Source organism: Coloeus monedula (assembly GCF_965178545.1).
Source record: "Coloeus monedula genome assembly, chromosome: 6".
NCBI lineage: Eukaryota > Metazoa > Chordata > Aves > Passeriformes > Corvidae > Coloeus > Coloeus monedula.
In genome coordinates this window covers 9,081,449-9,107,655 of record NC_138786.1, presented here as the reverse complement: position 1 = coordinate 9,107,655, position 26,207 = coordinate 9,081,449, and the positions used below count along the sequence as shown (strand labels likewise).

The 26,207-nt window shown below is 39.7% G+C and overlaps 1 protein-coding gene across 1 annotated transcript in view; it reads right to left on the bottom strand.

Annotated features, from left to right (window-relative positions):
• Positions 1-26,207, bottom strand: part of SYT9 (synaptotagmin 9) — a 60,335-nt gene that overhangs the window by 11,180 nt on the left and 22,948 nt on the right. Inside the window, exons 2-3 of the mRNA XM_082283911.1 lie at positions 18,772-19,126; positions 16,613-17,159 (exon numbers count right to left, since the gene is read on the bottom strand). Coding sequence (XP_082140037.1) covers positions 16,613-17,159; positions 18,772-19,126 — 902 coding nt within the window. The remainder of the gene's footprint in view (positions 1-16,612; positions 17,160-18,771; positions 19,127-26,207) is intronic.

Here is a 26,207-nt window from a genome sequence, read left to right as displayed (position 1 = left end):
CCTCAATGTATCCCACCTTGTCAGGGTTCACAAGATGCCACCTTTGGAATGGCACTTCCAGAGTCTGCTGAAAGGGAAGCCTTCTGAAGGTGGGTTTGATTTCCCACTGCTAAAGCTTTAAGGAGGAGCACTCTGGCACAGAGCTGACTCAGACCTTTCCCTCTGCAGGGAAGGCAGTAGTGCTTCAGAAATCTTGACAAGCTTGGGAATAGCAATGAAATGCAAATTGCCCTAGATAGGAATATGTGTTTGGAGGGCAAGTGCTTTCTTGAAAGGAAATGAGGAGGGAGCTTCCGCTGGGAAAAATAAGAGTTTTGATGTCAGGTGAAGGTGGTAGAAATGGCAGGACAGGTAAGTCAGGCAGACAAGGGACTGTCTCACAGAGGGAAGTGTCCCAAACCAATTGAATGGTGCAATCCAGAAAACTGGGCAGTGGTTGCCTAAAGTGAGGAACAAAGTTGTTAATAAATGTCTATCCGGATCTGTCATTTCAAGCCAAATAATTTTTCCACAGGCTTTTATTGGTTTGGATTAGACTTCCATTTTTTGTGAAATACTGAGGCTGAAAAAACCAAAGTGAAGCAGAGGTTAATGGCATTGTAGTATGCAGTACCTTACCATGCAATTTAACCTGGGTGGGCCAACCTTGCAGACTTGACAGAAAACTTTTGGTGAACATCACAGAGGTGGAAAGAGATTAGAAAATAAACCCCCATGGTTTCAAGGCTAAAGGCTGGCTTGTTGTATGAAGTGGAGGTTAAATTATATGTTAAGTGTTCACTATCTTTAGGCAAACATGAGCTTGAAGAAAATGAAGCAGCAAATCCATTCTAATACATAAAATTATTTCTACCACAAATTACTTGCCAGTTACCTCTTGCTTCCATTCTGACATAAGTTGAAAGATATGTTCAATTATCTCCATATACCACTAACAATGAAAATTTCAAATACAGCCAAGAAAAATTGCAGGGGAGGAAGCTGGCTTTAAAAGGAAGTTAACTAATCAAAATATTTTAATCCAAAACGTCTCGCCTGTTAATTTTATTCCCCTAGTGTGTTAAAATGAAAATGTCAATTTAAACTAGATCTGTATGCAAATGAATGGATTGGCCTTTCACTCTACCTTGATTTATGATGGCTGCACGTGAACTTACAGCTCCACTAAAACATCAAAAGATCCTCCATCTTCTAACCCCACTCCATTATCTGTCCGTGTACAGGGACTGAAAGCAATCAGTCTGTCAGAGCCCTGAGGGCACCAAGAGCCCTTCATGGCCCTGCCTGCCCGCCAGGGCTCCTGCCCACCTGCCCCTGGCCCAGCTCCCCACTCCCTAGGGAGCTGGCAGATGCCAGGGGCTGCCCCCCAGGTCCCCACCTGCCCAGGTCCCTGGCTGCGGTGGTGGGATGTGACCTGGCTGGCCAAGTCCTGGCCAGCAGCTCCAGGGTCCCCCACTGCTCCTGACATCCCAGCCCACAGGAAGCAGCCAGCCTGGTGTCCTGACCTAGTCTTAATTAAGGATAAAGTCTTGCACAGTGGCACAGTGGCCATTCTGTACAAAAAAAAAAGCTAATCAGACTGGCTTGAAATTATATCAGAGGTTTTTGGGCCCTACTAAAAATTCCTCATCTTCCCTTGGCACTGAATGTCATTCTCAGTGCAGGCATTTTGTGTTGTGCAAAGCAGCTGTCTGTTCTATCATGTATTCTGAGCACATCACTCTGAGAAGGAGACAAACTACGTACCTGGGTAGTGCTGAAAAAAGATGGAGAAAGTGATAGTAACACGACAAAAAAATGTTCTTTTCAGTCTGCAGAAGCATCTATAACGTATTGTGGATGTATTCATTACACTCACATTAGGTGCTCTGTACTGACTTTGCTACTCAGGCTTAGCACAGGCCATTTTCACAAATCTGAAACCACTGCTAGTATAAGTTTGCTCTACAATTTCGAAGAAATTGATGCAAAAAAGAGAGCAGTCCAAATAATATCATGCTTGAAAAATAGAAAGTTAATGTCAAACTCTATGCTGCAGTAGCATATCTTGCTTGCTACTCTAGAAATTTTCTCTGAGATACGTTTAATTTTTTTATTTAATCACATGTCTCTTGATAGATTTTGCCATCTGTTGTGGAATTCCAGTCCAGGTGTGATTTCAGTGGGGAAGCTATGGTGGCCAGTGTAAAGAATGCAGAAGCCAGAGAAGCACATGTGCCTTGGTCCCTGGAAACAGGCAGCAAAGCAGCACTTTGCCCCTAGACTCTGACCCCTTGGATATAATGTGCTCCTTTCACAGACCACTAAAATAAATGTTAACAAACACTGCAGTGCCATTAATCCAAACCCTGGCTGATCATTTAAAAATTCTACTGATTGGAACAGGCTATCCAGGGAAGTGGTGGAGTCACCCAGCCCTGGAAGGACTTAGAAGACATGTAGATATGGCACTTAGAGACAGGGTTTAGAGGTGGCCTTGGCAGTGCTGGGTTAATGGTTGGACTACGTGATCTGAAGGGTCTTTTCCAACCTAAACAATTCTGTGATTCTGTGATACCAGAATATCAAATCCATGTTCAATGAAATCCCTGGTGTGCCTTTTCTCTCTCTCTCTGATCCTTTTTGGCTTCTCATCCCACTGTAAAGTAATACAAGAATTATTACCTAAGTTGGACTTTTCAAAAGCAGTATTTTCTGTGAGCAGCTCCTTTTAAGTTCGGTGTCAATTTAGCAGGTGGGGAAAGAAGTATGGGCTTATGAATCTATTTCTCCTACTTATTTTCCTATGAGTGACAAAGTGATTTTCTTCATTGCTATTGAAAGTTACTTTTTTCTTTTCAATAGGTACTTTTCTTAGGTATCCTTGTGATTCTAAAGCCAATGATCAAGTGTCTTTCTGCTGAAATTTCTCCATGTCTTTTGTTTCTCTGGAGACAATTCTGTCACGTCGTGTCATGCACGCCCTCAGGTCAGGCAACAGTGAGAACACTTCATGTGTTTGCTGCCAAAAAGCAGCTTCATTTCTAGAGCTCCCTGATGCTGAAATCCTGTTACCTTTGACTTGGTTGCCAGTAAGTGGTGCCACTAAATACAAAAAGTTGGCTTTTTCTGATCTGTCACCTGTGTAACAGTAACCTATATAACAGTAATACCTGGATAACACTAACAGTGCCAGACTCCACTGCACCATCTACAGAAAGTTTCCTCCACCAGAGAAAAGGTGAAAAGGGATCATTATGGCTCAAAACCACATCTGAGAGCATTCCATGTCACCTTCCATTAGAACAAATGCATAACTAAACTTCACAATGTGCATTTTACCAGCAACACTCCTCTATAAAACTGCTCACTTTTAACAATAGAGAAAACGATTTCCATGGAAGTTTTATTTACTTCTTTATATGGGTAATATAGAAAATATCTGCAAATTTCAAAGTGAAGCAGCCAAGGTAAAGAGACTGCTTCACTGCTGGCACTGTTCTGCTAATGGATGGGGTGCAAAGGAGTGCAGCTGTACTGCTTCGAGTGTCCTTGCACAGCCATTCCATTTTAATTGCAAGTTAAATGGAAGAACAGAATCATGAACTTTAATCCTACAAAACACAGTTACTAAACAAGTCAATATGGATGAAGCCCCTACATCTTCAATACTGAAAAATTATAACTTTGAATCTCTCTGATTTCCAAGTACAAAAGGAATTAAAGCAGTAGAGGGAGGAAGAATGAGGATGACAATAAAGTTAATGCTAACTAGACAGCATCATTCCAGAAGTGTGGACAAGAGGACAGTTTTCAACCTTTGGTTCTCAAACCATGCTAAAAAGAAAATGGCACATTTGAATTAGGAGAGATGTTGGTGTTTTGGTGATAGTTTTTTTGGGGTGTGTGGGGCAAACATGGGAGATGAGGCTCTTCCTCCTGGAGGAAGGAGCTTCCTCCTGGAGGTGCTACTGATGATTTCATAACAGACTGTAAAATTTGCTGACTGCATGACATGCTGAGATGCTGTTGCTATCTAACCCTGTCAGGGTAAACCTCCCTGCCTCACCTCCCAAATTAATGCCATGGAATCTGTGGTGACCCACTTCTCTCAGGCAACACCAGGAACATTTCACTGTTTCTTGGTATCTTCACTGCTGGTGCTGCCCAGAAGTTCATGCAAATCCAGTTACTTGCTTTTCTTCAGAGACAGCTCTGGACTACTGTCATTAGGACACCTGAGCTATGTGGATCTGGTCATGGAGAATTTATGCTGTTGCTGTGTATCATCCACCTACCTTACAAATAAACAGAATATTTTAATCTTGGAGCTGCTAGGCAGTTTACCAACCCAGCACTACGTCTACTTAGCAGTACACAGAAAAAAAAAAAAAGCTTTAAAGCTAAACAAAAGACTGAGGAAGCTGAAGGAAGGCAAAGAGAGAAGACAGGAATCCATTTTAGAAAATGCAGACTCTGAAATCAAGTGTATCATCTATCCAGGTGTCTACAGCATGAGCAGAGGAAGATGTGATTGTGCAGAGTGTGATAACAGTTCTTTTTTTGTAACACTTGTTCTCTGTCAGATGTGTTTGTGCCTCCCTATTCTATTTAGACGTGCACTGGAGGCAATTTTAGGGCCACTTCAGTGAGCATGTTTTTTCTCTTAAAGAATGCACAGAGGGTAGTGTAAGATGTGAGATAAAGAGAGCACTAAATATAGAAGTGCTTTAGTGCTTTAATTCCATAAAAATGAGTCAACAGAACTCCCTCCTCTTCAGAGACTTTTCTTCTAACTTGTTTTACCTTACACGTGGTACATGTGAAACACACCTAGAGAGGAAAATTGTTTCCTGCAGCTTGTTCTTCTGTTCTTCCTCATGGAATCATGAGCTGAGTGTGGTGAGCTGCCCAGACTTAGACTTGGTTATGTCTAAATTGAGAATAAAAAGTATTATTCAGTATATACTCACCTATGGATAGGAAAAAAAGTAGCACTTTTAGGCAGCCTGTGACTTAGAATCTCACGGTCACTTAGATGCCTTCTCAATTTAGATGCCTTCTCATTCTAGATGTCATTTAGCTGAATTAGTTTGATTAGTTTTGTAATTTAAATAATTTGATGGTTTTTAGATGAATCAAGAGTTGTGAACTGGCTTGTCCTAAGTGGTGAGTACACTTTAGAACTCTGTTAATTTGATTTTGGGTACTTGATCTGATACCTTAAAAGGGCCCAACTTCAGTTTTTTTGAAGTATGATTTCGAAAGAATTTAGTGTAGTTATCTCTGACCATCCTGACTCAAAACTGTCAGACAAGGATGGGTGTGCTGATTTAGCACTGAAAGGTTTCCTAAAATAAGTGACTTTTGAGAAGAACATGATGATGGGGATGAAGACAGTGAGTGTCTACTGACATAGATAGGCTTGTTTTTAAAAATATCTGTATTGGAATGAAAAAAGTATTACTGTTACAGATAGGATAAGAAGGTTTTTATATATTCTTTTATGATGAAAGCTTGGTGTCAAATGAAGTGGTTTTTATGGCTTTCCCAAGAATGCTGGTGCTCTGTAGATTAAGTAAAGGGAAGGATTTGGAAAAGAGCTGGAAAATGAGAAAGGATGCTGGGGTACCAAAAGGAATGGGTCAGGGGCGCTCACTGAAGAAACCCTGAGGGAAAATAATCTGTTTTCATTCCCTTAGGATGGCTGCAGCCAATCAGAAACTGAAGATGCAGATGTAGAACTCAGGTAATGTCTGAGGGAGAGATCTCTATCTGCTTTCTCCAAAACAAAATTTGATAGCTTGCTCATATGTTAATCACGAAATTTGGGGGAGGAGTACCTTCAAATCTTTGTTGAGTAGGTCATTGTCAGGTATTTCTTTTGCAGAGAGGAATAAAGGATGGTAATTTGCTTGTTCTTCTGTTCTAGTGCATTTTGTGACATACATCTCAGGTTACCTGTTTACATTATTTCATTTGGCTTTTTGTAGTGTTTACAAGATACTATTTCCAAACTATAGCAAGAGGATATGCATGAAATCTGAGCTTCAGTGGGAAATCTTTCTCTGACTTTACAGTAGAGTCAGGATCTAATCCTGAGCACTACTCATTTCTACCTGCATAAAATGCTGTGGTCCCAATAGAGTGAAGTTTATTGTTAAATTAGCATTTACTGTAAGATTCTGTGCCTGGTGTGCAGATATTGAAAGGTTTACATTATTTTAAAGTAATTTCTTTCTTCCTGATGATCATAAATAACTCCCTAGGGTGCTTGAAACCAAAGTCTGCTAGTTTTTTTCTATCATTTTTGTAACACTTTTGTTTCACTTTACTGCACACATATTTATTTTATTGTTGGGGTTGTTCAGAAGAGTTATCATAATGCAGATCAGATGGTTGATTAAATCACAGCTGGCTTTTAAAAATACTTATAAAACCGCAGCATGCTTTTAAAGAGAAAACACATATAGAGTTCAATGAATTTTGAAAACAGATGTACAAAATACAGTATGGAGAACTGTTCTTTTGTTCTTTGGAGTTAACCTTCAAAGTGTTTCTCCTATTCACTGCTCCTTCCAGAATAATTTTACTGCAGGAAACAGAAGAGATGTTAGGCAGGAGGGGCAATGACTTCAGTCACACGTTCTGAGAATGTCAGTAATTGGTTGCCTGGCAAGCAAGGTTATGTTTCCTGATGTTGTGATAAACTGCTGGTTTTTAGATGCCAGATTTGCCCCAAATATCTGAGTGGGGAATTTTATCCCAATAGTTCATATAATCGACTGTGAAAACCTCCAGCTGTCTGTTGTTTTCTGCTTCCCTGCCCATCACAAGCAAGATCCCATCACTAGTCAGGAATCTTCTTCCAGATGGTGTACGTAGCTTTAATTTGAAGTTTGCCTGATGGAGTAGCGAATGATTAAGCACTCACCAAGGTAAGAGGTAGCTTGTGAGTCCTGTTCTCTTGAGTAAATAGAGCAAGGTGTTTAATCAAGCAATGAAGGGCCAGGAGAATGTAGCTACACAAATCTCAAATGTCATGATAGCACAGACATTGCTAATGCATTCTTGTCATCCGAGCATGTCACTTCACCAGAGTACATGGTGTGAAATGCTCACTCTACATCTCTGTTAGGGAGCCATGGGAAGGCTCAGACACTGCAAAAGCCTCTCTGCCTCATTTACCCCTGTAAATACTTCCAGTAACTTCAGCAGGACTAGCTACAGGAGTTGTAACACCCCTGTTTTTAGAACTGGAGTGTGCACTGAGTGTGCATTGCCTTTCAGTGTTTCTGACAACCAGTGCAGAATTCGGAGATTTCTGTGTCTGTCATTTAATCTTCCCCAGGCAAACACAAAGTGATGTTGCTGTGGCCTGTTGGAATTTTTTCAGGAAACACTGTACTTTATATGTTGTTCCTGATACACATGTATTCAGAATGCTTAGAGAAATGAGCATACATGATGGGAAATGAAATAAAACAGTGAGTTAAAATGAAGTTCTCTGCTGCAAAGACGTCATAAACTTGGGGCTGATAAATCTTGTTGAAAAAGCTTTCAGTCAGGTCCTCAGTTTTGCCATTGTTTCTTTAGTTCTGCTCTCAGGAAACAGCTCACTTAGCACGAAAGAGTGATGCCTTTCTGCCCCTCTTCCCCTGGATGGTCTGGCTACCTATTTTTCACAAAGTGAAAGAATGGAGGAGCAGAGCTATGGATCTTTCTGCAATGACATGAACAAAGTTCTCTACAGAGCCTCAGCAGCGGCCCTCGTGCTCAGAGGGGCTGTGACTGAACATAGAAAAGCTGTCACATACCTCAACCTCCAAGACCACCCAGGGACAAACAGGGCCTCCACAATATCTGGAATTATACTTCACAGCTTGACAGAATATTCTGAGTTGGAAGGAACCCACAAGGATCATCCAGCCCAACTCTTACGTGAATAGCCCTTATAGGGACAGAACCCACAACCTTGGCACTACCAGCACCATGCTCAAACCAACCGAGCTAATCTTGCAATAAATCTTAGAAAAAATGGTTTGTGTGTCCTTTGAAGTTTCCACTGTCATTTTATGTCAGTTCGAAGTTTCCTGGACGAGAAGAAAATCTAGAAAAGCTACAGATACAAATACAGATATGTACTGTGGGAAAAATATATCCTCCACAAGTCAGCTCCCAGTTCAGCTGCAGCTTCTAATGCCTTCCCCCCACAAAGGCAGTGGGGAGGTCTGAAGACAGCCCTTGTGTGATTATTTAGCAAATGGTATAGCCTTAATTTTGGCAAGCTCTGTAACTTAGCCTGTAAGCACAAACCCCATGCCTCCTAGCACCAGTTACGATCCAGCATTTCTTCCCTTCTGTCCAGATGATACCTTGTCCTCTATTACAGATCCTGGACTCCTGAAGGGTTAAAGTGTGAGACAGGTGACATCCTCTAACAAGACTCTGAAGGGGGCCAGACAAATCTTTTGCTGAGAAAAGAGCCTGTGTGTGGTGGCACTTTCTTTCCTACCTGTTTACCTGGGTCACAGGCATACTAGGAAAGATGAATTCAGGACTGTACCCCAGCACATCCACATTTTAGCTTGTGTTAGGATGCCAGCCTGTCAGATAATGGTGTGCTGGAGGTGCTTCCCGAACAGCTCTGCTATCCCCTGCCCCAATAACCAGGATATCCTGCTGCGAGTTCAGGGCACAGTTACAGTGAATCCCTAAGGAAATTGTAATAAAAAAGTCCACTTACTGTTAAATAAAAGGCCCTGGGAAAAGAACATGAGAACTGGGTAAACAGACTGCACAGAGAGGGAAAATGTAGAACTCTGAAATACCCTGTTTGGTGGAGAAAGATGCCTGATGGCTGTGATATCTAGTGGGGATTAAAGGCTAAAAATGGCTTGAGGCTTTTCACATAAGCACAGTATGTTCAGCGGGAAGAATACTTTCAAGTTTGGCTCCAAATATTGAAACTTAATTTAAAGAGTAGGATTTTGCAGAAATTTTGATAAATCCATAAGCTATTGAAATGCTTTCTGTGACCTCTGCTAGAAAAAAAAAGACAGAGTAAGCATTCCCAAAACTGTTCAATAATTAAATGCGTGTTTGAAGCCATTTTTTTCTTCCCCTGCCTGGCTAAATACATGTTTAAATTGAAAGTTATATAACCCTGTAGAAAAAAGGCTATGGCACAGTCTAATCCTGAATTATGTGCAGAATGGTTACAACCAAGATCCCTTTAATACAGCTATTTTAGTCTTAGCGCTGTGCGAATGCTCTTTGCTTGTCTTCAAGAATTGCTGCCTATGAATTGTAAAATACTGGAGCCAGATTTCTTTTTGTATTTGCAGCTCCTACTGACAATTTTGGATGGTGTAATTGAAGGACAGGCTTGGCTGACCGGGATCACATTTTGACTTTGGTTTATATGCAGTCAGTGTCACTGTGAACTTTTTCTCTCCTAGAACCTTGTTCGAGAGAGATTTCTGGGAAAAAAAGGATTGGCAGAGGAGGGTGAGAAGAAAGGAGAAGGGGGACGTGTGGAACAGGGACACTTACAGACACTTCCACTAACCAGGAGGCAGGAACTTAGGGTTGTGTCTAACCTTTTTCAGCATGCAGCTAACGTGTGGAGGAAAATGTTCTTCACACACTACTGCTGTTCTGGGGCTGTTGTACCAGGGAAACATGGAGGATACAGTGACCATGGAGAACTCAAGATGCAGCACTGATGGGCAGGGAAAGTATCAGTTTAGAAAGCAGGATTCTAATTTGCTAAGGAATTTTCTGTTATTTCCATATTGAAGCAGAATATCCATCACTTGACTTGAAACAATTTGCTTTCAAAATATTTTAAAATAGAGTCATAGAAATGCAGTCCAAATGAGAAATCAAAGTATCTTATTTTGAAATTTCGGTTTTCTCAAAATGCTAACTTTGAAATATCTTTTTTTCTATTAAATTTTTTAACTGGAATGATGCCATTTCTACTACATAGGTTTCATTTTTATTCTTTTGTCTGCTTTAGTTTCTTTTGTTTTCATGGTTGGTTGTATGTATAGGGTTTTTTTTGTAGAGAAATATCCATAGTGAAAAAGCTCCCTTGGAAATTCTGATGGCCATGCTCCCGGGCTCTGTAAACTTCACATGGTGCACACACACACACACGGACACAACTCTCTGAATTATTATTTCCTTAAACTGCTCCCACACCCCCAATAAATGGCAGCTGAAGCCTCAGTGATATTACAAGATCCATCCTGTTTCTGGCTGTGCCTGTGGAATTACAAGGCTGTTGGGTAATCCCTTGCATGGAACAGTCGTCGTTCCTTTTACAGCCAAGCATGCAGTGCTTGGACCACGGCCTTGGGACCCACAGAGCTGCATCTCAAACCACTGCTCTCCAAGGCATTTGATCTTTTTTTTTTTTACTTCTGACCCTTCCCAAGTTTTGTTGTTTATTATTCTCACCATTATGCAGTTCTCAAGCAGAACTAGGCATATGCTGCTTTTAGTTTTCTGAAAACTTGTTAATATTTTATCTCTACCCTGTGTCATTGTACATAATCGTGTCTGTCCTTTGTTTAGCCATGCTGAGTGCTGACCTCGTATCATTTAAATGTATGGCATGCCCGACAAATCTTCCCCTACAAAGTAATTATTACAATCATTAAATTAAGAAAGAAAAAAAACCCCCAAAGACAAAAGGAAAAGCCCAGTGTTGAAAATTAATGCATTTAAATAGGTGGTTAAAAAGATGTTTAAAAAGAAAAACACAGCAGCTGTTCTCCACTGTAGACTGAGTACTGTACCTGTTGTGCTGATGCTGAAGCCTAATTAATTTCTGTTTCATCCTTACTGTGGTGACCCTTAGGAATCTGAAGGATTAAAGATCTATGACTTTCCAGCATCTTTTGGCTATGAAATGATTCATTACACATGCACTTTCATTTTTTTCTGTGCAGTTGATTAAGAATAGACAGAAAAAATCATGCAACAAAGGGTGACCTTGTGACTCAGGAGAAGATGAATATCCACTGATCTGCCTCTCAAAGGCAATTTTGCTTTCTGGTTTTGGGTTTTTTTGAGTACTTCTGGGTTTGATTGTGATTTTCTTTTTTTTTTTTTTTTTTTAAACAAATTCATTAAACGAGGTGAATCTTATCCCTTGTGTTTACTGCCTTAAAATAGCCATGAAATAGTTACTTTTGCTCGTAAGCCTTTGCCATGTTTTAAAACAGGTAAGACTCCTGGGTTTGCAAATCTGTCTCTTGTAAAGAGACTTGCATTTGCAAATCCATTAAATAGGTCCATCTCCACATCCATAACTGGTTGCTTCCCTGGTGCCAAAGCCTACTTGCTTTAAAGAAGGAGAACACCAGGTCAATACAGGATAGGTTTTCTGTATTAAAAAACAAAACAAAACAAAACAAAACAACTTTTGTTTCCCTTTTACTGACACAAAAGAAGTAGATATGGCACTCAACATTGATGCCTTGGATTTGAATTTGTACACAGAGCCAGAGACTTGGTTTGTTTCTGTTCCTCCTCAAACTGTCAACTCAAAAATTTTGTTAACCATTGTAAATATTTTAAAGGCTTTTCTGAGCTCTTTCTCAATGCCATCACTTCTCTAAACCCTGCAAGTTGCCAGAACAGGGATTTCAGAAATACTAGCTAAAATATCTTGACAAGCTAAACAGTTTTTAGAACTGGAGTAGGTGGACTTAGCTGACTTCCTGCCAGCTCCAGAGTCTGCACACTGTCGAAGGAGATAAGCAGAGCAAACGGAGCGGATTAAGGCTGCTGCCAGGAATCTGCAGATCCTGGACCTGCTCTCACTTGGGCCATCAGTAGTGCCATGTCAGGAGGAAGTTACATCCTTGTTGTCCAAGCCTGTTCTGCTGTAGGTGAGCTACGGGCAGTATTGACCTATTTCTTTCAAAGAAGGATGTTTATTTTCCTCGACTTTTGAGGGCTTAAGAGCCCTAAGCCTTATGACCTGCACCTCTTCATGCACATTTGGCAGACACTGAACTGCTCACAGCTCTTAGCAGGAACGGACCTGAGCAATACAACCTTTGAGAAAGTTTGTTTCAGTTGGGTCAGATTTCAGTATTTTATACTTTTATTATGCTTTCCATGAACAACTGACTGAAAAATTTAGCCTCTTTTCGTCTTTCTTCCACACATACTGTGGTTAGCATTAACATCTCTGAAACAGGGAACTTGAAACTTCCTTCTGGTGATGTTATGATTCCAGTTGCATCTCAGTTATACAACATAAATGCCTAAAAATACAAATTCTCAAATCTTTCTTGCTCAGGCAAACTCAAGAACAACAGCAGTGAACAATTAGCATTTTTAGAACGAAGAATTTCAAATACTTATAACCACCCCACTTTTTAACTCTCACTTTGTCAAAACACTAACATGCATATGAACATGCATCTTAAATAAATTTCTTTTTCAATATGCTTTTATTTTCTGGATCTGTGCAAAAGGAATTCAGCATTATCTGCTGCATTTTTGACCCAGACCCTAACAGAGCTTGAAGAGTCTTACGAACAGAAGAAATAAATTTCTTGGCTTTGAAATTTCTGGCATATGCTGGCTCTTTCTGGATGTCAAAGAGAACAACTTGATATACAGCTCATGTCTCTTTATAGCTTTGAACTATCCATAACTCTCTTTTGGGTTTTAGTAAACACATTCCTTAAAGTCTGTGCCATGTTACTTCTCAAATTCTATGTACATTCTATGTGTATTACCCAGGGTCTTGTTTCTGTACTCTCTTCTCTCTCAGATTCAGAAATATTTCCCTTCTATATTTCCAACCCCATTTTGTACCCTGATATATTGGTTGTTTTGAGATGAGAGAAAGGTGCCAATGGAGTGCTAGGAATAGGATTTTTTTAAAAGTGTATATCTGAGCTCAAACATTCAGAAAAAAGAGCAGTTTTTGTTGTTCCATGCCTAGATATTAAATGTAACTATATTTGACAACTGAAAAAAAGAGCATCAGTGGCAGAAACTATATACACTGTAAGGCCAAAGCCACAAACTGCCTTCTAAATGCCTTTCTTACTACAATTACCCACCTCCTCTAAGTTGAGGTCACTTTTTAAATACTTGTCCTCTCTAGAAAGTTTACCTGGTTATCAAGTGGCAGTGGCTGAGCACTTTGAGAATCCAAAGAGCCAGGAGGTACCAGAGCTGGATTTCCAGCTGGCAGAAATTCTCTCTGTACCCTGCATCAGCCCAGTGATGTTTAACAAGCAATTCTTGACAACGGATTTTCCTGTCTAGGGGCACAGCAAGTTATACAAGGGGATACTTGGCACCTTCTGAAAGAGAAGGTTTTCCTTTCTCTGGAATGCACCATCTGACACCTTCCTGTTTCATGTCTGACACCTTCTTCTTTCATGGTTTTTCATTTTATCTTGTGACAAAGCCATGTGTCTTTGCTTGATCACATTTGAGTTTGAAGATGGCAACCAAGGAAATATCAACAACTTTTTTTTCCTCTTCAAACATGCCATCAGTCTGTGAACAAATACAACCAAAAACCCCCACCCCAAACCCTGATTATGTTTTAGATGCTACTAAACAAAACATGCCAACAAGAGAAACCCAGGCTAAAAATAAAAAGCATCTTTTTTTTCTTGATAAGCCAGAAATCAGTGTAATCTGACTAGTACATACATATAAAAAAAAGCTTATCTAGTTCATTTCATGCTCATGCTAAAGTTGATCTACTTAATTATCTCTACCATTATACAGCCCACTGCTGTCTTTTATCTGCTTGGAAAAAGTGTCAGTTACAGGAGGGAGATGTTATGCTCAGAGGACCTGGGATTAAAAGAAGAGTCATTTTGATATTGGAGATTCATGTTTGGCACCAGACTGCTTTTAAGCATGTAAAAAATTTTATGCTGATATGCGTCTGTGTTAAGAAATAATTTCAAACTCTGGGATGGTAAAAGATGTCATAGTCCAAAGAATAAAAACTGCTGGTTTAGGACAAAAAAATCTTCCAGTGTTATTAGAAAACAGAAGAAAGCACATGACATAATAGGTCAGTTTAATGGCATTGTTTGCAGTAAAGCTGACATTTCAGGCATAATCTTCAGTGCTCACTTAAGTAGGACATTTAGCTGGGCAGAGAAGGATTTGATACATTCTTTTATATTGCTGTGTCAAATTGGATTAGAACATAATAAAATGAAGAATGTAAAATAAAGGCCTTTGGGCTCACTGGTTAGGCAGTGTAATAAGATGCACAAGGAATTAAAATGAATTGCACTCTTCAGAAGTATGGGAAACTTGTCATGTGCAGTTTGTGTGGAGCTTCCCTTTTTCTCATTCATTTCCAAGGTTTATCCTTCCTGTGTGCACTTTTTGTTGACCTACATAAAATGAATTCCCTTCAGTAACTTTGCCCAGCATTTTTCTGTTCTCTAATTATTATTTGAAACAAGACAACGTTCAAAGATGAATTATTGAAAACCTATTACAGCTGATACAGTTTTGGTTTCCAATCATAAACTGCCCAATGGGGCTCAACACTTTGCCAGAAATTATTTCTGAGTTTCACTAATGCTGCCTGCTGGGCTGGAGTATATAGAGAATACACGAGTATTCACTGCAGCAGTGTCAGTGGGTTGCCCTGCTTCAGGATCCAGCTTCTGCTGTCAGACTGAGAGATATCTCAGCTACACAGACAAGAAAATGGGCAGAAACTTTGTTTCTTAAATGATGCATGGAGTATTTCTCAGAACCTCATGGAATGAATTCTAACCTTTGAAATTTTGGAAATGTTAATGGGTAAGCTGAGTACTCCACGCTTCCATTTACCTGATACTCTTATCTCAGAACTCACATTACCCAAAATTGGATGTGTCTCCTATGTACCATGAGTCACTTGCTTTGAAAAGACCTCTGTTAGCTGGAAAGCCATTGACAAGTCTAGATGGCAGGTCGTGTGTTCTGTTTGGATAAACAGGGTTACACTTCACAGGAGAACTGGTATCAGGAGGAATTAATAAATGACTCATGTTTCAGTCCTGAATTTAATTTCAGATATTACAGAAAATCTGAATACAAATGATATGCTGCATCACTTTTGAAATTTGGAAGAAGTGGTTCGAAAGAAAATACCAGAGCCAATCTTCTGCCTAAGTTAAAGCAGGAAAAAAGGACTCGTCCCTACCAAAGTAGCCCCAGTGTGCATGCACATTCCACTTTCAGTTGACTGTAAAAAATGAAGCTGATCTTGGGACACTTAATGCTGTATGAAGGCAGCCTTTCACTTGGAATGACTGTCAGCTGCTCTGTCACAGCCTGACTTTTCCCTTGCAGCTGAAAAGCAGTAACTTCTCCTACAAAAGCCAGGTTTATCCTCCCTGACACCAAGTGTCCGTGCCCTGCCTGTAACCTGAGTGAGGAACTGCTTGTGCTGCTGCTGCACTTCCATCCTTGTGTGGAACAGGATTGTGCAGAGAATTCACCTTAAAACCAGGAAAATACAAATTTTAATAAAGAATTTTCAAAGAAACAAAAAAAGGATTTAATCAGTTTGGTCTGTAATATGGACATGCTACCAGACCACAGAGGTGTAAGGTGAGGGTCAAGTTACTTGTCTCAACATCCTTTACTTTTCATTGGCTTCTTATTCTCAGTTTCAGTGCTCTCCTGAACTGAGGTCTAACAAACTTACCCTTTGATCTTACTGCTAATGATGCCTGGTTTATTTGACTCTAAAATGTGCACTCCACCGGAGTATGGTTTGACATTAGCAAATGAAATATTTACTGACACTCGGCACCGGTGCCTTCACCTCCGTGGATTTCTGTAATGTATCATTCTCACTGAAGGTCCGTCCTCCAGAGGATGCTTGGGATTCATCTCTAATGGCATTACAAGAAGGTTGGCTCCTGCTCTGAGTAGAAAGCTCCTTCTTTTGTGGAAGTAATTTCCATGATTTTATACCTAATCACTGTTTGGACTCCTGCACAGAATTTGATAACAGAGACTTTGGGATAACAGAAATACACTTTTAAAAATACATTCCCTGTTTCCCCAGGAACAGAGTGATGCCAAACAAAGAGTTAAACCAATTCAGTGTTTCACTGCTTTCATGGAACAGCATTGTCTGAACTCTGTTTGGCTGGATTATAGCTGTGGGGTTTTCTGACTTTATGAGAATAGTCTTTTGAAGAACTGAAGATCACTACATAAGAAATGTTGAATCTGCAGTTCTGGCTGATTAGTGTGCTGTAAGTTACATAAAAAATCATGCAAAACAGGAAGACAGGCAAAATAAGAAAAGTAGTCTTTCCTTAAGTAAATTTCAGATTAAGTAAGATTAAAACATTCTCCAGCATTTCTACCCTATCAGCAGGGCAATGACTAAACCCACTGTCTCCTACATAAAACATTCTTTAATATATCCAAAGAACAAGAAATGAGAACTGAAAATGTACTGTCAATTTCCCTGGATTAAGGTCAAAGCTTGAGAAAGAGAGAGAATAGAGTATTTTCCTTCACAAATTCAACAGACAATTTCAGTTATAATCAGATTAGGGAAATGAAGTCAGAACAAATAAAATTCAAGAAGAAAAATTATAATACTTACATTGGTGACATATTCAATATCCTTCCAAATATTACATTCCCTGGGAAAATCTGCCAAATCTAAAAAATTATCCACTACCACTTGGCCAATCAAGTCGTGCCTGGAGAATCTGTCAAAGTCATACACAGAGAAATGGAGTTTCCTTGTGTTGAGATCATTGTATGGGACAGTAAATAAAAAAACTTCATCAAATACTGGATTTAGGGTCTTTCTGTGCACTTTAGTCTGGTGTTTTGTTTTCCTGTCGGGAAGCAGATAGATCTTCACATACGGATCTGAAGTTCCAGAGAAGTCCTTTGCTGGCAGGTTGATGGCCTTGTGAATCTTCACTATCAGCTGCTCTAAATCACAGTCATACTTCAGGATAAAGTTGAGTTTTCCACAGGCCTTGCTGTTACTCCTCCGGCCATCGTCAGTGTCCAGTGACCTCTGCTTGTACAGCTCTGGCTTAATGCGGCCAATGCCCGTCAGCTGCTCCTGCTTCTGGACCTGCTGGATGTTGAAGTCAGGGTTGGACAGGTTGAGCTGTCTCTGGATTGAATTGTGCCTTAAAGTGAGAAGGAAAGAGTTGAAACAGGCTGTGCTGAGGGGGGATAAGGATCTGTGCATGCACACTAAAGATCCTGTTCGCATCTGACATTATTTCTGCAACGTACAATGGGGTCAGATTTTTAACAAAGGGATGAATGCAACAGTTGGGAGAGCTGACCTTCACACTGCTAATGCCACATCATTTTCTGTTCCCGTGTCTTAAGCTGGTCTGAAATGGTTTGCTGACCATCCCAACAATTGCTTTCCTTTTTTCTCTCATAACTGATGAAATAAACTCTGTGGCACTTTGGCTGAAAAGCTCCTTTACTTTCATTAGTTGCGGATAAGAAGTTGCTTTAAGCTTTGGTCCAGTGAAATTTATTAATTCACACTTACTGTGACTGAAATTTCTCCTTCATGGGTGGTAACAAAAAATCAAATTTTCAATCCCTTTTCAGGTAGCGAGATGTGAAAGTGAAAGTTGGATTAGGTAAAATCCTAATCTTCTATGAGTTCCATTTTACTGTCCTATTCATATGCAGCAATCACTCAGAGTACTGGAGTACCAGGAGCTCAGGTTGAACACAGAAAGAGCACGTGGAAAATGCCAGCACAGGATTAATCCAAAGCTATTTATACTGAATCTAATCAGCAATAGTTCCTCTGCTATAATTGTTCATTCATTCCCTGTAAATATCTGTTTACCCATGCTTAAAGCAGGAACAGCCTCTTATGTGCTATCCCAATTTTTTTTTTCTCTTATTGCATAATAAATACATAATCTTATGGCTGTACACTAGTCATTTCCACGATAAAATATTGTCATGTCACCAAAAAAAAAAAAAAAAAAATTCAACCCTTAAGCTCCTTGTGGCAGTGAGAGGTGCAGAATATCCTGTGGAGGAATAAAAAGAAGAGGCTAGCAAACAGCCACTGCACTAGTGCTGTACCTTCTCCAACTGAAATGCATCTGCTTTGACTCAGATATTTACTGGCTCTTCACATGCTGATCCTTATTCTTGCTGTATGAAACATAATCCTTCTATCACCTGCCCCTGCACACACTCTCACCCTCACCCTTTCCTCTTCCCTCTTGTACCGGTTCTCCAGTTCCCCTGGAGACTTCACTGACTCTTGTTCAGTCACTTTCCCCCCACAGTCATGACTGTGGCTAAAATCTACAATTTTTAATCCTATTTCTAACTCTTGCAAGTGTTTCATTAGCTTGCCCTACTTTTCTTCTTTGGTTGTTTTAAAAATCTTTGAGGAGATATTACCGAGTGTTCTGCACCAGCGCTAAGTGCAAATGAATATACTTTAAAAGCTAAATCTAGGCTGTTCTGGTGCTTTTAAGGGACACAGGACTCTGTGTTATTCAGCTTCTGAGGGAAGAGCACCAAAGAGACAGTAGTTGAGAGAAGAGTGGAATAGGATTGTGATCCTGTCCCTTCAACCTACGAGGTTTGTGCATCTCAATGAGTAAATTTGTGTCTTTTTTTTCTTTTTTTTAAAGGAACATGGCAAGAAAATGATACATTTTTTTTAGATCAGTACGCTGTATAATCAAGCTGCACTTTTTGAACTGTGCTTGCACTCATTAATAACAGAGAGAAACTGGAGCTACTGACCGGGCAGACGAGGTTGGCTCAGTGACCTGCCGCTGCATTCGCACATTGGGCACGCAGTTCTCCTTCGCTCCCGCCTGGGTGTCTAATGGAAGATCAGGGGAGGTGTGGCTGATCTTCATGGAGGAGGCCTCGGGATAGGCGGCAGGCTGGCCCAGGTAATCCTCACTGTAGTCACGGTCATTGGGCTCCGTGTCCGTGTAGTGCAGCGGCTCCTGCTTGCTGTCCTTGTTCCCGAAGGGCAAACCCCGCTCCCGCCAGGGGATCCAGCACAGCTTCCAGGACACGAACAGGGACACGCCGAACAGAGCAAGACCACAGGCCGTGACAACTAAGGAGAGCAAGCTTATTGAGATATCTGCAAACGAGAGAAACACATCCATGTCACCCTCTGTGCTCCTCGGGTGCTGCATCTCCAGGGCATCAATATGGGAGGCAAACACCTCTGGATTGCAGGGCCACAAAAATCACATTCTAGTCCCTGCAACCATCATCAAATATAAACTTATTAAAAGTTCTAACTTTTTTTCCCCCCCAGGGACAAAAAATTGTTTGGAATATATAGCATAAGGCTACCTCGATAGAACTTAGCTTAGGAATTCAGTATAAGACTTGAACCTAGCTTATAATTTCCCTCCAAAAGCTGGGTGGGATGAAAGGTCATCCTAAATATGAAAAGGGTTGCTCACTTGCTCACTCAACTTCCTACTGATGAAAGAGCTGTGCCTGCAGTACATTTTTTTTTTAAATTTCATTTAGTGCAGTTTCCTCCACCTGCTTTACCAGTTCTTACTAGCTTCTCTTCCAGAGCCTGTATTAGACTTAAACACCATGAAAATATGCACACAAGCACATCCATGACACAAATTTTTTTCACTGATGTATCTTGGTTTATTATTTTAATTCAATTCCATCTAATTTTAGACTCACTCCTATCTTTGCAAATTATTTTTGACTATCAATGCATGGCTTGCTCTTTGTAATTTAATTAGGATACCAGTATCTCTTCAAAACTGAGATTCTTCTGGGTTTTTTTAACTCCAAAGGCTTTTTCTTTTCTGTTTCCAAATTTCTGGTATAAAAAGGAATGTGGAGATGAGTTTTCTGTTGTTTCTCCCCACATTTCCAGCATTATCCTACTCCATCAACACAAATAAGCTACAACTGGGAGTGGATTTTGCTCTGTTTTGCTTTAAGTTGCACGTTGGGAAAATGACTCAGTAGAACAGCTGTTTTTGTGGTTACAGTGTTTTTGAAATGAATCTCTCTGTGGATTACACAATACATCGTGCCTTAAACACAATTAGTGAGAATTCCATTTTACTGCCTTAAATTATAAACACAAGCTGATCAAAGCAATTTTTCACACTGTGTGTAGATTCAGAGTGTCAGGCTGCATCTCTCTAAGCAAACAGCCAGGCTGAATTTTCAAAGGATGGCAGGAGGCTGAAATGTACTGCTTCTACTAAGACAATTATTTAAGAATGACAATTCAAATGAAACAGCCCCAGTCCATTTGAAAATAAAAAAACCGTTTTTTTTAAAAAGTGGAGAAGTCAATACCTTCTGCCCCTGCTGTGTCTCATTCTCACCAGCCAGACAGATTAAATTTCCACAGTGGGGGGAGTGACACTGCAATCCATTTCACACAGGGGCTGTCCAGTTTATTTTGCATGCTAAAAACCAATTTCAAACAATTTTAGCCAGCACGGCCCTTTCTGTCCTTCTCCAAGTCGTATGAAGACAAAGCTCATTAACAGTGGGGACAGCATAGCAGCTGCTTGGAATTACAGCAAAGAGTTTCAGAGCTGAAATTAATTAAAGAAATTCCTCCCATGCATAAAAGGGAATCTGGGAGAAAGCAGAATGGTAGTTCTTGATAATTTTTGAATATTTATTGGTAAACAAATCTGGCAGTGGAGGCAGAGCACAACCTTTCCTTGATTAAAAAGCTGAGGATCAAGGATGCAATATTGAACGAACACCTTCAGAATAAAGCAATTTGTCCTGGCTTCCCTGGAGAAGAAGCAAGAAATACTTCAGAGGTCTGCAAAAAGGCCATTTTTTAAAAAGAACTGATTAAAATAAATGATCCAGCATTAAAAGAAATAAGAAACTTGGAATTGTCAGAACCAGCCAGCAGATTACAAGGTGAAAACAGAAGACTGCCCAGTGCTAAGGGTGTGTGAATAAGAAGGTGAGAAACAACTGGAAAAGCAGACCAGCAGTCCCCTACCCTACCCTGAAGATGACTTTAGCAGAGGAAGTTTTCTAGAGAACAAACACCATGAGAAAAAAACCGAGGGCAATATGAACTGTTTTTCATTTGGAGAGTTTGGGGGGCTTTAATAACACACCTCTGAATTTGATAATATAACAGCATTATCTCACAGCTTGCATCCAGAGAAGCTGGGTACTAAACAGTGCAGGTCACAGCATGAGAGGGGATTGTTTATCCACCATCTTGGTCCTACTTCTTCCTTGTGTCAGGAGGAAGTTTTTATATGGCAGTTTTGTTTCTGTGGGGGGAAAAGGGACCATCACGTTATCTGTCTTACTTCTGTGCAAGACAGCAGGACTAAAGGGTAGTGCTCTAAGCTGTTCCCTTTCATCAGACAGTAATTTTCACATCCTGCATGCCTGGCTGGCAATTTTCAACAGTGCAGATCCATTGTGAATAGCTGAGGTGAGCAGTCCCACGTGAAGAGATTTTGGGCTGCATCCTGGAGCTGCTTTTCCATTAGCCACTTGTACTGTTACATACTGTATTTTCTGTATAATTTTTACTCCATCTTTCCAGATGTCTCAGTTTTTCTAAGCCTGTTTATCTGTATTCTCCTGTGGTAGCAGTACTCATCTGATGCCAGTGATTTCCTCTGCTTTGTAATGAGAGCAGGGTAAGTCTACTTTTTTGTCCTCACAGAAATGAGATCCGCAGCACAGAAATGTGTTCCCCAGAAATCCAGCTGCTTCTAAATTCCCTCTGTGAATGCCATGATGCCAGCCAAGCATCTTGAGGGGGTGATATGAATCCAAGTCAAAATGTCTTAATTCCACCTTTGTCATCATGGCTGCACTAAGAGCTGAGCTCCCAAATTCCAGTGTGTCAGAATACTTGGACAGTATTACAGCATATTGATGCTGGACAATGTGCTCCACACTAGCAAAGGAGGCCTTTTGACAGACAGAAAACAAGAGGACAGACCTTCAGGGCAGCCCCAGCTTAAATATTCTTGAGACTTGGTAGCTTCCTCTAATTCTTTGTCTGTTGAGACCGTGACTTCATTGTTAGGGGGACTCAGGAGGCACTGCCCTTATTTCCATGCAGTTCCAACAACCAAGAACTCAGCTATCGTTTCCAGAAAGGACACAGGCTCTCTGAGTATCTTGCTCAAGGCATTGTCTTACAGATATTCTGATGTCACGATCAATTTTTGACCAGGTTTCCATGTTTCAGTCCCAGGTACTCTACTGACTTCCACCTTAGTTACCTACTGTGCTTATCAGCATAATTTTTTCTGGGGTTTTATGTGGTAGCAATCACAAGGTTAAAAATGATGTGGAAGTAGCAAGTGAAATAGAATTTTCTACCTATGGATCACACCATCAGTTGTTACCAAAGACTGGAGAGATTAACGTGGCCTTTCGGTCTGTGACAGATTTTATTACAATCAGTGACATAAAAAGCCCCTCAGTCCTTTTATCAAAAAGACTCAGTTTGGTCATTGCTGAATGATGAATCTTTTAAAATTTTTTTACTTACAATTTAAAGTAGATCTGTTACACAGAAAAGAAAAATCCCACTTTTTATGTCAAGAGATTGTATGACAGGAATATAAATTACCTTGTCTTCAGATTCTACTCTTAAACAGAATCACAGAGCCCTTGGGGAAGGGACCCTCCAGATCATTAAATTCAACACTCTGCCCAAGCAAGGTCACCTCACCTGGGATGCCCACAATGTGCCCAGATGAAATTTCTCCAAAGATGGTGACCTCCCCAGCCTCAGCGGGCAACCTATTCCAATGTTTGAGCACCACCAAGTAGGCTAATAGCATAATCTGACTTTGGTAGGGATAAAATACTAAGTGGGTAACATTTTTTTAGACCACAATAACCAAAATTTCAGTAACGCTGTAAGATATAACTGCACTTTGTAGGCTAGCTAGTAAAGAAGGAAACAAAATTATGCTTCTCTTTGTATTCCAAAGGTTTTCAGTATAGATCCACTGAACATAAACTTTTATATTGACTTTGAATGAAATCATAGATTGTTCTAAAATAATTTTAATAACGTTGAATTTTTACATATATGTTGCATGATTGTTGTTCAGTATGGGAGGCTGTAAGACCAAAGATAAACGTATAATGATTCCATCCAAATTCTGACAGTACCACATTGCAGGCCTGTGACTTGTTTTTTCTGGAATAAATGGTTGTGCCTTACCCTCTAAATCTCTGATGTTGAAAAACCTCACCAAAAAAAGAGACAAGCAAAATACAGAAATAATAGTGGTGGCTTTGTCTGTTCATATGTGAAACGAGGATTGTAGTATTTTTTTTCCTTCTTGTGTTTATCAAGTTAACATTTGGATTGCTAAATTTTATACAGAATAAAATACCTAAATTAGCCAACAATGGGTAAGGTCAATAGCTAACAGAGATCAATTTATGTGTCTAGACATGCAATTGGAGTTATGGAGTCAAAAAGCATGAATTATACTATTTGGATTCATCTGACTCCAAAAGATTCCAGTAAGAGCCACCACACGAAAAAAAATCTATACTGATTTACTCTCCTGTTTTTATTAAAATGACTATTCAGATATTCAAGCATTATTGTAATGTACAGTTGGTCTGTTGGGTGAAGTTTGGCTAGCAAGTAGTGAAACAAACCCTAGCCATTAAAAATCTTGCAATACAGATATTTTTAGTCCAACAGAAGCAGTCATCCCCTATTTATACCCAACAAATTTCAAAAGGCATTCAAATAAAATAATAATTTTTTTTCTGAATAATCCTATTTCTAGATTTTAGGATATATTGGGACAGATCAGTCAATCTCTGTGAATATGATTCTGTCTAAATTCAGTGGAAATTTCAAGCTGTCATTTCCTGAGGGGGGGGAAAATTCCTCCTCTTATTACTTTTTTGTTGTTTAGGGGGAGATTTCAAGGAATGTGAAGTGTTTACAAGTCCACTTTCTTGCAAAACAATGAAGACATCAGTACCTATTGCTTAAATCCTAGCTGTGCTTTTGACAATCTAAATTGTCTTTCTTTTGTGCAAATACATCCAGGTGAGCTATAGTTCAGCTCAGTACTGGCATTGTAGGAACAACTGGATTTTTTCCAAACCTAGAAGTCTAACACCCTAACTTTTTCAGTGGAGAAGTGTTCTAGGATCAAGTATCTGAAGCAGTTCTAGCCTGATTGCACTGTAGTTTCCTCTGTGCTTCACAAATTTTCCTTAATTAACATAACTGGCACTTGTTCAGGACGGAAGGTGTCCCTTTGCAAAGACTCCTGGGGCAGAGGAATAATTCTCAGTTAATGTATTCTTCTCTGAAATGCTGTTAATTATTCTTAATACTGTGTTTAGAAACTTCCAGTGCAATTCTTTAAAGGAAGGCAGCTGAAAACCAAGGGAATGAATCTCAGATTATATTAATTTTATAACACATACATGCCCTGACTCTTCTCTGTCTGACCCTGAATTTGTGAGTGTGGACCAACAAAACATGCCTAAATGAGATCACTGTCAGGGCTTCACAGGGTAGTAACATTCTCCATGCTCAGAAAACGTATTTGTAGCTGGGTCTCACAGGTATTTGAGGCTGTTATTAGCTTTTAGTGATTTTTTTTATTCCCTGGCTGTGTGTTCTACATCTTCTAGGTAGGCTTTAGGGTATGTAAAGCTCTTGTGTTGGTTAAGACACTGTTCTAATCCTCTGAGTGGCCTGCATGTCTTTTTATTCCTGAATAGTGTTACAAATTCCAGTTTATCCATATATGCTTTCTCTTCATCTGCTTTGCTTTGGTTACAAATTTGTTTTTTCCAGGTATTTCTTAATATTAACTAAGTCTCATAAATTAACCAGATCAATGAAATGTAACCTAGGACTTCACCAAGGTACTTGTCAATTACTTTAAATCTACATAAATTCCACAGCACAATTTCAATATGAAATCAGGATTACTAAATGGCCATACAAAATATTCACAACAAAAAGTGCAAAAGCAGTAAGAGATTTGTTTAGGCAGAATATTTTTCTAGAAGCAATCGCTGTGATACAATTCAAAACTGACATAAGATTGACACAATAGTTTATTGATAAAATCACAATACTAAAATTTGAAGCAAAAAAAGAAAGCCCAACAAAACTTAAAGCAAATTGTTCATGAACATTAAATAATACAAAAAAAGTACCCAAAACATAGTAAATTACCCCTCTTTTTGTTTTGTAAAAAGAAAGTTTTGCTTATTAAGAAGAAAAATTATGTAAGCAGAATGTCTTGTTTGTAATTCATACTTAGATAGCTGATTAATTAAAATAAAAATTGTATGTGAACTTGATCTAAGAAGAATTTATTACTGGTTGCACACCAGACCTCCAATATACTTAGTCTGCATTAAAGTGAATTTCTTTGACAACTTAGCTGACACATAATATTCTGCTACAGTTTGGAAGTGACAAAAAAGCCTTTACTAATCGGACAGCTGGCTGGATGAGCAGTGATTTTTAAAGACAGAGTTGAGAGGAGTCATATGTTCAAGGGCTTGCATTTTTCCCTGACATCCTGCAGTAGTATCTACTGACAAAGAATGATGCTGTTGCTCTCGTGGAAACTAAAGCTTCTGCTTCACAAGTGACATGGACACAAAGTGCAGTAGAGAAAAGAATTTTTCATGTCTGCATATACTTGACTGTAGTAAGATTTACCCAGGTTCCCATGCCTCATTCTTGGTTCTTTTTGGTTATTACCACATTCTCTTGCAATACTCACCTCATAGAACTGATAAAATGTGCAAAATTACTGGATACTTTTGGTTTTCTAATACCAAGTGTAAAATACTATAAACTGGGGGAAAAAATCCCATAAATAATAATATAACAGAAGAGAGGACAGCAGTTCTAAAGATACCATGCCAGACTTTCAAGTACTCTGTGTATCGAGATGGGCTTTAATGGCTCTATTTTATCCTGTTAGGAAGAATCACTGAGAGTGATACATTTGCAGGACAGGAAAAGTAGCTGGAGCAAAGTAACATGAAATCTTCTAAAAGCCATTTGGCATTTGAGGCATGCTTGTGTCTCATTAGCTAAAAGGGAGAGCTGGTGATAAGACGAGTGGGAAAGAAATTTTGGGGCTAGACACTGATACTGCAAATTCCAATGACCATCAGGCCTGTGAGCAGTGAGCACTTGTGTTTTGCAG